The sequence below is a fragment of the Chanodichthys erythropterus genome, chromosome 19 (genome assembly GCF_024489055.1).
Source record: "Chanodichthys erythropterus isolate Z2021 chromosome 19, ASM2448905v1, whole genome shotgun sequence".
NCBI lineage: Eukaryota > Metazoa > Chordata > Actinopteri > Cypriniformes > Xenocyprididae > Chanodichthys > Chanodichthys erythropterus.
Genome location: NC_090239.1, coordinates 21220730 through 21232078, shown reverse-complemented (window position 1 = coordinate 21232078; position 11349 = coordinate 21220730). Strand labels below are relative to the sequence as shown.

The following is an 11349-nucleotide window of genomic DNA, read 5'->3' as shown; positions in this document are numbered from 1 at the left end:
TAAACACAAAATCTAACACAAACCATGAGGATTATTATAGACATAAAATATTACATTTAGTTTTTTAAGTTATGTGTTTGGCCTTTTTATGCCATTATTGGATAGGACAGTATACAGATCATGGGGTGGAGAAGGGAACGGGATCAGCAAAGAACCTCAAATCAGCAATTGAATTCGGGGTCACTGGAGGCACGGCTGCATTAAATGTCTCTAAAAATTTTACATTTTGTAAACATACAAACGTTATGAGTAAATATTCACCCCAAAACACTTTTTCGATGAGTGAAGGCACATGTTTGTTTTTTCTTTCTTTCAGTAGCATCTGACACTCATTCTGAGAAATAGTTCATTTATCTGTCAGTACACTCCATTGGCTGTATTCTTGCAGGAGTTGCAAAAACTTACCAATAAAACAAGTAAAAGCATGGTCCTCCTGTTATACAAAAATGACATTGAAGAATTTTTGCTGATGCTCACATGTTTAACTGGAAAAAGTTAATATTAGATTAAAGTCATACAGAGTCAGGGTCATAAAGGGCTGCACCTTTGTCTCCTTTATCCAGTCTTTGCTTCTTTTAAGAGAAAAGCTCATCAAGGACATTTTTGGTCTGGAGACAAACTCACCTCGGATGGATACTGAGACAGTTACGGAGCTAAAAGTGTAGAGTTATCATCAACTCTGCAAGAGCTTTGTCCAAAATAAAACAATAATGGTCAGGCCAGGTCGTTATGTTTTAGCAGTGCTATTTTTAATCCAAGGACCCTCCATTGTGCAAGGTAAGTTATTATATTGATTAAATCAAACATTTCAATATTTGCTTTTTTTTAAATTTATAATTCTGTATTTTGCTGCACAGTATTTGCACTTGAAATTATGAGTGTTTGGAAGATTTTTTTTTCTTTCTTTTCTTTTCTTTTTTCTTTTCTTTTTTTTTTTACAGTAGACTAATCCTTTGGTAGAATATATTTAATTTATTGTCCATTTCAGAGCACACATATTAACTTCATCCAAATGACAAAAAATAGTATTTGGCATACATTCACATTTTCTGAGTTAAACTGATGAAACCACATTCTTTTAGGAAAAACTACTTTACAAACAAAAAGTAGCCAACTACATTTAAGTGCTTAAGGGAGCTTAAGGGAAGTTTTTATAAACAAACAAACAAAAAAACCTAACTATCCAATCATATAATTTATAATTCAAAGTTAATTGTTGGCTAAATAAAAAAAACAAAAAAAACAATGAGGGGTTTTAAATTAATGAATAATTAGGGTGACAGTATAAAATGTAAACAGACTAAATATAAACAAAACACTAACACAACCGAGTCGAAATAGAACGGGGAATCTTAATCAATCAACCATTTGAACGGACCTATTCACTGGAATGCATATTTCTACATATGAGAGAAGGTATGGGGGAAGTTTAGGCTGAACCGATTCACTATAACGAATTTAACTAACACACCGACAAACGAGAGGTAAGTGCGTATATTTTATCCACAATAACGTGCTACACCGCTTCTCGTTGAATAGCTCTTTAAAATCTACATTATTATTCTACTTTCATGCCACTGAAAAAGTTAGCGCCTTTGCAGCTTTAGTTTGTAACGCCCCAACAGTGATTATGGCAAATTTTATTAGGCATCGCATGAGGTAAAGTACAGATGTTCTACACAGTAGCTCCTAAATCCATAAACAGAGTTACTCATTGATAAGTTACTCCTTACAAAGTGAGATTTTTTCCTAAATTCTCATAAAAACTTGTCAGGGTCAGAGTCGTTAAGATTTTATTTTAACACCAACCTTTAGGTTCGCTTCTGGCAATTTTTACTAAACTTAACAAATCTATGATAATATGTAATGAGCGGGAACTGAGGAGTGACGCCTAACTCTCATACTAGCAACAATTTATTATTATTATTTTTTTTTTTTTGACTATATGGACACAAATTAATATAGGCTATTTGTCACATTTCCAACTGCTACAAGTGCTAATACTGTAAGTCATGTTTTATCAAATTAAATTGCTGGTCAGAAAAAAATAGACCCCATAATTCTCTTCGCAGGTCAGTGCACCAGTGCTCAATTCCAGTGTAGTAATGGTCAATGTATAAATCAAGACTGGAGGTGTGATGGAACAAAGGACTGCACAGACGACTCTGATGAACTGAACTGTCGTGAGTAACTGATTGTTGGATTAACCCATGACAAGATGCCATGTCAATGCATCTGCCAAATTCATAAATGTAATGTAATTTATTATTATGCACATGAAATATTTTCAAACATCTTCCCATTGTAATTTCAGCATTATCAACTTGTAGCTCTGAGGAGTTCAAATGCTTGACAGGAGGGGAGTGTATTCCTCAAGCTTTTGTATGTGATGGAGAACCGGACTGCACCGATGGCTCAGATGAGCAAAGAGCCTGCAGTATGTCTACATTTGCCTTAAATGACTGAAATAATACAGTAAATTCAGCAATAAAAATGGGAGTATTAACACAGGTGGTCAATGTCCGTACTGTTTGTTTTCTAAGGTAGTCAGACATGCAATCCAAACCAGTTCACTTGTCGAGAAGGGCAGTGCATTCCCAAACAATACAGATGTGACCATGTATCAGACTGTGTGGACAACTCGGATGAGAACAACTGCAGTAAGAATGTTTCTTTCTAATGTAAAAAGAAAAAAAAAAAAAAAAAAAAAAAAAAGAAAGTTAAACAGGCTCATATTTATCAGTATATAGTAATTTAAAAATCTGTCAGACATTCAGAATATTTATATACAAAAATATATACAAAAAGGGAAATAAAAAAATACTAAATTCTATATATAATATAAAATCTAATGTATACAGTTGTGGTCAAAAGTTTACATAGCCCTTGCAGAATCTGCTAAATGTTCATTATTTACAAACAAAATATGAAGGATCATACAAAATGAATGTTATTTTTTACTTAGTACTGTCCTAAATTAGATATTTTACATAAAAGATGTTTACATAATATAGTCCACAAGACAAAATAATAGCTGAGTTTATAAAAAATGACCCCATTCAAAAGTAATCATATGCTTGATTTTTAATACTGTGTGTCATTACCTAGATGATTCACAAGACCACAAGAGTTTTGTTTGTTTTGCTTTATAATGGTTATTCAAGAGTCCCCTATTTGTCCTAAACAGTTAAACCACCCACTGTTCTTCAGAAACATCCTCCAGGTCCTGCAAATTCTTTGGTTTTACAGCATCTTTTGCATATTTAAAGCATTGACTGATTTTCAAATCCATCTTTTCACACTGAGGACAATTGAGAGACTCAAACACAACTATTACAAAAGGTGAAAGCATTAATTGATGCTAAAGAAGGAAACATAACGCATTAAGAGCTGGGGAAATTTTTTAACAGGATGAAGATGTGTAAATGTACAAAATTGTTTCCCTGAAGACAAAATAAATAGAATTTACTCTGATCTTCAAATTCAAAATGTTTTTACCTCCTGAATCTTCATGCATTATGTTTTCTTCTGGAGCATCATTGAATGTTTTCACCTTTTGTAATAATTGTGTTTGAGTGTGAAAAGATGAATCTCAAAATCATAGACGCAGAGTATTAAGAATCAAGTGTATGTCTTGTGGACTATATGTAAACATCTTTTATGTAAAATATCTGATTCAGGAAAGTCCTAAATAAAAAATCATTTTGAATGATCCCTCTTATTTTGTTAAAATAATTCACATTTTTGACCACAAAATTAGTCCTAAATTAAATAAAAAATGTAAATATAAAAAAAATGAAATGAGGCTCAAACATCTGTTTGGTATCAAATGTGCATGTTTATTTTAGCACTTCCATCACGGAAACAACACAATGCAGCCTAGGACTATAAAACATTTAAATAAATATGGTGGCTGTAAGAACATCTCTTTCTACTGTACAATGAAAATAAATTTGCTTCTGTAGCAATACAGACTCCTACTGATTAATATATAGAAGCTTAAAAAATGGTCAGAAAATTAAAAACATTATTTCAATAAATAATTTTATTATTTTTTTAATAATATAACATATATTACTTATTAATGATATTATTTGATTCAGAATGAACTCCAAAAACTAAAATTTATTGCAAACAGGACTGTGATGAATGTTACAAAGGTCTTTAGAAGTCTCTTTACAAGACAAAAAGCATATGACAACTTTTAATTGTCCAATACACATAAAAATCTCAAGATAAATCAGTTACCAAAATGACAAGGGAATGCTGGTGATGGGTAATGTAAAAAAAATCTATCATCACCAGGTTTTGGAATGCCAATAAAATTCATCACATTTCTTCTTGTTGAATCCAGATTACCCAGCCTGCACAGAGAAGACATGTGCTAACGGTGCTTGCTACAACAACACTCAGCACTGTGATGGGATGCTAGATTGTAGAGATGGATCAGATGAATCCAACTGCAGTGAGTGAGAGTGTAGTATCAATCAGAGGTGCCAGTAAAGCATGTTCAGATTAATGTACAACATTTGACCATCATGGCAATTTCCTTCCCTTCTATGTCTTTCTTCCCTGAAACAGCGAGGCACTGTCAGTCTCATCAGTTTGAATGTGCCAGTGGATACTGCATCCCGATGCCATTTGTCTGTGATCATTGGGATGACTGTGGTGACAGCAGTGATGAGCAAAACTGTGGTGGGTTGCGCAATACTTCTCACCTATTCTACCAAACCTTACAGAAAGCTAATGTATCAGGAAGTGAATGTGTGTTTTTGGTTCTTTATGTGTTGTAATCAGTAAAAATATACATTAGTTCATTAATAAAAGTACCTTGTTTTTAGTATGTACATAGCTAACTTTTAGTTTTTTTCTGCCAAATAAAGCACTGCTATGTTGTCTTCTTTGCCAGAGTATCGGACATGTAGTGGGTCAGAGTTCGCCTGCAGTAATGGGCGCTGTATGCCTCAGCAGTGGGTGTGTGATGGCATCAATGACTGCGGAGACTTTAGCGATGAAAATGGATGCGGTGAGATTAACACCTTCTCTCTCCTGTCAATATGCAACAGTTTCAATCACAGCTATTATATAAGATTTAGTAAAAAAACATATGATTAGTTAGTTAAACCTAAATTCTGAGGATTTCATACTTTCAGACCCAGGTATCCGAGACTGTTACCCTGGTGAATGGCCCTGTCCAGGTTCTTCAATGTGTGTGCCTATAAACAAAGTGTGTGACGAACACCCTGACTGCCCTGGTGGAACAGAGGAGAGCAATACTACAGCACATCTGACCTGTGGTAAATACCTAAAAGACATTAAATGAAATAATTAATAATAATTAATAATTAATTAATTTACAGTATACAGTCCAAAAGTTTGGAACCACTAAGATTTTTAATGTTTTTAAAAGAAGTTTCGTCTGCTCACCAAGGCTACATTTATTTAATTAAAAATACAGTAAAAAACAGTAATATTGTGAAATATTATTACAATTTAAAATAATTGTGTACTATTTAAATATATTTGACAAAGTAATTTATTCCTGTGATGCAAAGCTGAATTTTCACTATCATTACTCGAGTCTTTAGTGTCACATGATCCTTCAGAAATCATTCTAATATGCTGATTTGCTGCTCAATAAACATTTATGATTATTTTCAATGTTGAAAACAGTTGTGTACTTTTTTTTTCAGGATTCCTTGATGAATAGAAAGTTCAAAAGAACAGCATTTATCTGAAATACAAAGCTTCTGTAGCATTATACACTACCGTTCAAAAGTTTGGGGTCAGTAAGAATTTTTATTTTTATTTTTTTGTAAAGAAATTAAAGAAATTAATACTTTTATTCAGCAAGGATGCATTAAATCAATCAAAAGTGGCAGTAAAGACATTTATAATGTTACAAAAGATTAGATTTCAGATAAACACTGTTCTTTTGAACTTTCTATTCATCAAATAATCCTGAAAAAAAATATTGTACACAAATATTTTGTACAATTGTACACATTAAATGTTTCTTGAGCAGCAGATCAGCATATTAGAATGATTTCTGAAGGATCATGTGACACTGAAGACTGGAGTGATGATGCTGAAAATTCAGCTTTGCCATCACAGGAATAAATTACTTTGTGAAATATATTCAAATAGAAAACAGTTATTTTAAATTGTAATAATATTTCACAATATTACTGTTTTTACTGTATTTTTAATTAAATAAATGTAGCCTTGGTGAGCAGACGAAACTTCTTTTAAAAACATTAAAAATCTTAGTGGTTCCAAACTTTTGGACTGTACTGTATATATATATATATATATATATATATATATATATATATATATATATATATTGGGCTCAGCACATGTACTCATTCATTTTGATATAATCATGAGATGTAAATCAAATTAGCCTAACAGCAGTCACAAAGTATCCAGTATAACCATAATGTATGGAAGCTTGTTTCCACTACAGAATAAAAAAAATTAAAAGATAATTGCAACTTTTCGACTCATGAATTGCGAGTTTGACTCTCACAATTCTGACTTTTTTCTCACAATTGTGAGTTTACATCTCGCAATTTTGACTTTTTTATTAGGATTGCGAGATATATACTTAAAATTGCAAGTTACAAAGTCAGAATTGTGAGATGTAAACTTACAATTCTGACTTTTTTTCTCACAATTGTGAGCTTATATCTCGCCATTCTGACTTTTCTCAGAATTGTGAGTTTATATCTCACAATTCTGACTTTATAACACGCAATTGGGACTTTATATCACACAATTCTGAGAAAAAAGGATTGCGAGATTTTTTCTCAGAATTGCGTGATATAACTCACAATTGCGACTTTATATCACGCAATTCTGACTTTATAACACACAACTCCGACTTTATATCACGCAATTCTGAGAAAAAAGTAAGAATTGCAAGTTTATTGCAAGAAAAAAAGTCAGAATTTGGAGAAAAAAGTCGCAATTAAGTTTATTTTTTATTCCATGGCGGAAACAAGCTTCCATAATAATAAACTGATATGCCTTGAACATATTCTCAATCATACTCTCAGAATTACAGGACAATTTCTTGAGTTTTTATGTGTATTGAGTTTTTATTTCAATCACATGTCTCTGGGTGAAAATCACATTTCATTATAATACAGATGATGACCAGATGATGTGACTTTCATATCAAGTTAAGCATGTGACAGACAGGCTGTGATTACTCAGCTGCCCTAGATACTTACAGTAACTAACTACCTCTGATAACACTCTCTGTCCTGTAGGTTTAAACCTGTGTTCTGCTTTGAGCTGTGAGTACCGCTGTCATCCCAGCCCACAGGGTGGAGCCTGCTACTGTCCAGATGGCTTCACTGTGGCCAATGACAGCCGCACATGTGTGGGTCAGTACATGAAATCCCTTTATTATCTGATTACAAGCCATATTTGTATCTAAATCTGGATATCACATTATACTGGACAAAAAGATTCCTGACAATCCAGTTTTTTTTTCCAGAATCACCCTTAATTTATTGGATTAGCACTTTAAGACAGATTTAGCATGTGGGTTAATGACTAATAAGGATGTCTGAGATTATTAAAAGGAGAAATCCTTTAAACATCTAGTTCAAAATGCAAGTGTCAAGTTCTCAGATTTCATAAATTTTTGATTGACATTTAGTGGTGTTACAGCAATACAATTTTATACCTTACAACTCAAAATGTAAGTATACATAATCATTATTATTATTTTTATTGAAGTATTTTGGGTGTTTTTATTTTACATGACACCAAAATGGCTTCTTGTCACATGACAATAAAATGGCTTCCTGTATTTTGGTTATGTAGCACTTTGATTTAATGGATGAAAGTTAAAATATTAATCATATTTTAAGACAGAAATGATTTACTGCTTATTTTATTAGTGATAATGACCACAGAATCCCCCATCCCCCAACCCCCCACCCCATTTCAAGTCATTGTATGTTTGAATGCATTTGACTCATTTATGTGGTTCATCCTCAGACTATGATGACTGTAAAATTTGGGGTATCTGTGATCATTTCTGTGAGGATCGCCCAGGAACACATCATTGCAGGTGTGCTGATGGATACTTCCTGGAGCAGGGTCATGTCTGCAAGGCCAATATTTCAGGTGAGCAGAAAGTAGAACTGAAACTGCTTTTAACAAGCTAAAACGTTGAACGTATTGCTAAATGATTGTTATGTCTAAATTTAATTGTAATCTACTTTAGTGCCTCAAACTGTTTCAAAATTTTAATACAGGATCACAGCAGCTCTTCCCACAGTACTAGGAATCCCATTCAAAGCATCAATTAAACATCAACTGCCTACACTGAAGGCACTACTAGGAAAGATTTAGTGCAATTTGTATTCCCACAAATACACAAAAGCATATTTTGCTATTAAAAAATGCATAATTATGTGGTTAGTTGCATTCCATAATTTGCAATTACTTGTGTTTTTTACATCACTGTCTGCCGTACAGACACATCACAATATGAGAATCACAATAGTAGTATAATGTAGATAAACATAGAAATGGCATAGTCATATAGTCAAATGTTATAGTATTATAGTCAACAGCTATTTTTTCTTTTTAGGTTGCGCACAGCATTTTAGAATTTTATCTACATTTTCGATAGTACATTGTAACATCTCGTCTTCTTGGTCCTCACAGGGGGTTTACCACAGCTGATCTTCACAGATGGGCGCGATATCAAGATGGCAGATATACATGGGCGGTTTGTCAGACTTCTGGTCCAATCAGATGGTAAAGGCTACGCTGTGGGTGTCGGTTACAACTGGCACACTCAACGGATCTTCTGGACGGATACCAATTCTCAGAAGGTGTTTAATGGTTTATAATGTGAAATTACAATGTAAATATGAATACAGTTATGCTCACAAAAAAAAAAAAACCTGAAAATTTTTTTCAGGTTTACTCCATAAATTTTGATGGTAGCGATAAGACGGAGGTTCTGTCTGAAGCAGTGCACAATGCCCAGAATGTGGCTGTAGACTGGATCAACTTCAAGCTGTACCTTGTTGAGGAACGTGTTGAGAGAATTGAAGCATGCGATTATGATGGGGGAAACCGTGTCACGCTGATCGCAGAAAACTTGGTGACTCCTCATGGGCTTGCTCTAGACCCAACTGTGGGGTAAGTATGTGTGTGGATGTGATTCAGTGTGTTGTAAAGGAAAATTTAACTCATCTATTTTCATGTCTGATTGCTCTATCCTGTCTCCTACAGATACATGTTCTTCACAGACTCTGGATATAACACAGATGATATGAAATTGGAGCGGGCCTTCATGGATGGTAGTAACCGGTTTGAGTTGGTTAAGACCAGACTGGGTTCCCCTACTGGAATCACCTTGGATTTGGTTACCAAGAGAGTTTACTGGACAGACAGCCATTTTAACTTGGTAGAGACTGTCACATATAGTGGCTTGGACAGGTATTATACTCCGCAAGTTGCTATTTTAAACCTTTTAGGGCCATATAAATCAGTTGTTCTCAACCAGGGGGCCAGAGCCCATTAGGAGGCCTTAGCAAAAGTCTAAAGGGGCCTCAAGATGACCTAAAATTATTTAAAATAAGAAAAAACAAGTACAAATTAAAATATTTCTTATTTTATTGCATCCCCTCAAAAATAGTTTTATATTTATAAAATGCACCTTCTATGGGATTTGGTAAAATTCCATGGATTTCATCCTACATCACAAGTGAGGAACAAATTGGGATTTATGCAGACAAAAACTGATGTGAAGATGTTCTCATGCGTACACACTTTTTGTGCTCATATATGTGACCCTGAACCACAAAACCAGTCATAAGTTACACGGGTATATTTGTAGCAATAGCCAACAATACATTCTATGGGTCAAAATTATCGATTTTTCTTTTATGCCAAAAATCATTAGGATATTAAGTAAAGATCATGTTCCATGAAGATATTTTGTAAATTTCCTACCATAAATATATCAAAAAATTATTTTTGTGAGTGTAATTTTCTCAATATTTTGATTTTTTTGTACCCTCAGATTCCAGATTTTCAAATAGTTGTCCTATATTGTCCAAATATTGTCCTATCCTAACAAACCATACATCAATGGAATGCTTATTTATTCAGCGTTCAAATGTTGTATGAATCTCAATTTAAAAAAATTGACCCTTATGACTGGTTTTGTAGCCACATATACCAGTAAAATAATCCAACATTAAAATGTAAAGATAAATAGATAATCAGGTCACCAAGATGACAAGTGGCATACTTTTTCTGAACGATAAAGGGTTTTTTGATGGCATTCTGTAGGTGGAGTCGATGTGCTTGTTCACATTGCACTTGAATTTAAAATGAACTGTGATTTATAAAGTTTAGGAACATTTTGTTGTGCTAATGGACATTTTATCAATCGTTCATAGGATCATTCATAGGATCATCGCATGTCTTTATAAATGAGGCTTCAGAATTCTAGAAAAACCTGGATTGTAGTCCAATTTAAAAAGCGTTATTTCTAGACCTGGAAAAGTCATGTAAATTCTTATAACTTCAAATCTCCCATCAACATTTTTGTAATGAATATAAATTTTTATAGTAATGCCAAGCTCTAAAATATTTTATTTGGTAGAAATTATGATTTTAAATAAATCCTTAGCCATAATCCTGTCTAGTAAATTGCTAGACAGGTAATAACTGGACTGTCACGGCACTTTCAAACATTGTTGTGGACAATAGGGGGTTTGTAGTCAAAAAGGTTGAGAACCACTGATATAGTGCACTTTTAAGAAAACTGATTGCAAAATTTATGTTTGTGCTCTCAAATGTGCCACTAGGAAAACAGTGCTGAATGGAGGTCATCAGGTCCCCCACCCGTTCGGGATTTCTGTATTCGAGAACCATGCTTTTTTCACTGACTGGGTCAAAATGGGTGTGATTCGGACCAACCGCTTTAATGGCAGTGACCCGACTTTTCTCTACCGCTCTACTAACAGGCCTGGACAAATTGTGGTTTCCCATCCAGTTCTTCAGCCCTTCGGTGAGACAAAGTTGAATGTTTATAATAAAAACTATAAAATGCTCACAAAATAACAAGGTCAATTCTAAGTATAAATCATAATTTGCCTTTTCTGACTGTAGTGATAAACCCATGTGGCAGACACAATGGTGGGTGTCAGCAAATCTGCCTTCTGAGTCACCGCACAGACAATGACGGACTGGGTTACCGCTGCAAATGTCGCCTAGGATACGACCTCCAGGATGACCGCCACACTTGCTTTAGTGAGTCTGCCTGGCAAATCATGAACCTCACTGTTTGTTTGTTTTTTTGTT

General features: G+C 33.9%; 1 protein-coding gene across 4 annotated transcripts in view; it reads left to right on the top strand.

The window, feature by feature from the left end:
- Positions 1–570: 570 nt before the first annotated feature.
- The window catches only part of lrp2b (low density lipoprotein receptor-related protein 2b), a 64438-nt gene continuing 53659 nt past the window's right edge, over positions 571–11349 (top strand). For all 4 annotated transcript variants that reach the window (XM_067368849.1, XM_067368848.1, XM_067368847.1 and 1 more), the window contains exons 1-15: positions 571–777; positions 2073–2183; positions 2315–2437; positions 2544–2660; positions 4355–4465; positions 4582–4695; positions 4910–5026; positions 5154–5297; positions 7278–7394; positions 8017–8145; positions 8692–8861; positions 8951–9174; positions 9268–9474; positions 10854–11056; positions 11158–11298. In XM_067368849.1, the coding sequence (XP_067224950.1) occupies positions 711–777; positions 2073–2183; positions 2315–2437; positions 2544–2660; positions 4355–4465; positions 4582–4695; positions 4910–5026; positions 5154–5297; positions 7278–7394; positions 8017–8145; positions 8692–8861; positions 8951–9174; positions 9268–9474; positions 10854–11056; positions 11158–11298 (2095 nt within the window). In that variant the 5' untranslated portion in view covers positions 571–710. The remainder of the gene's footprint in view (positions 778–2072; positions 2184–2314; positions 2438–2543; positions 2661–4354; positions 4466–4581; positions 4696–4909; positions 5027–5153; positions 5298–7277; positions 7395–8016; positions 8146–8691; positions 8862–8950; positions 9175–9267; positions 9475–10853; positions 11057–11157; positions 11299–11349) is intronic.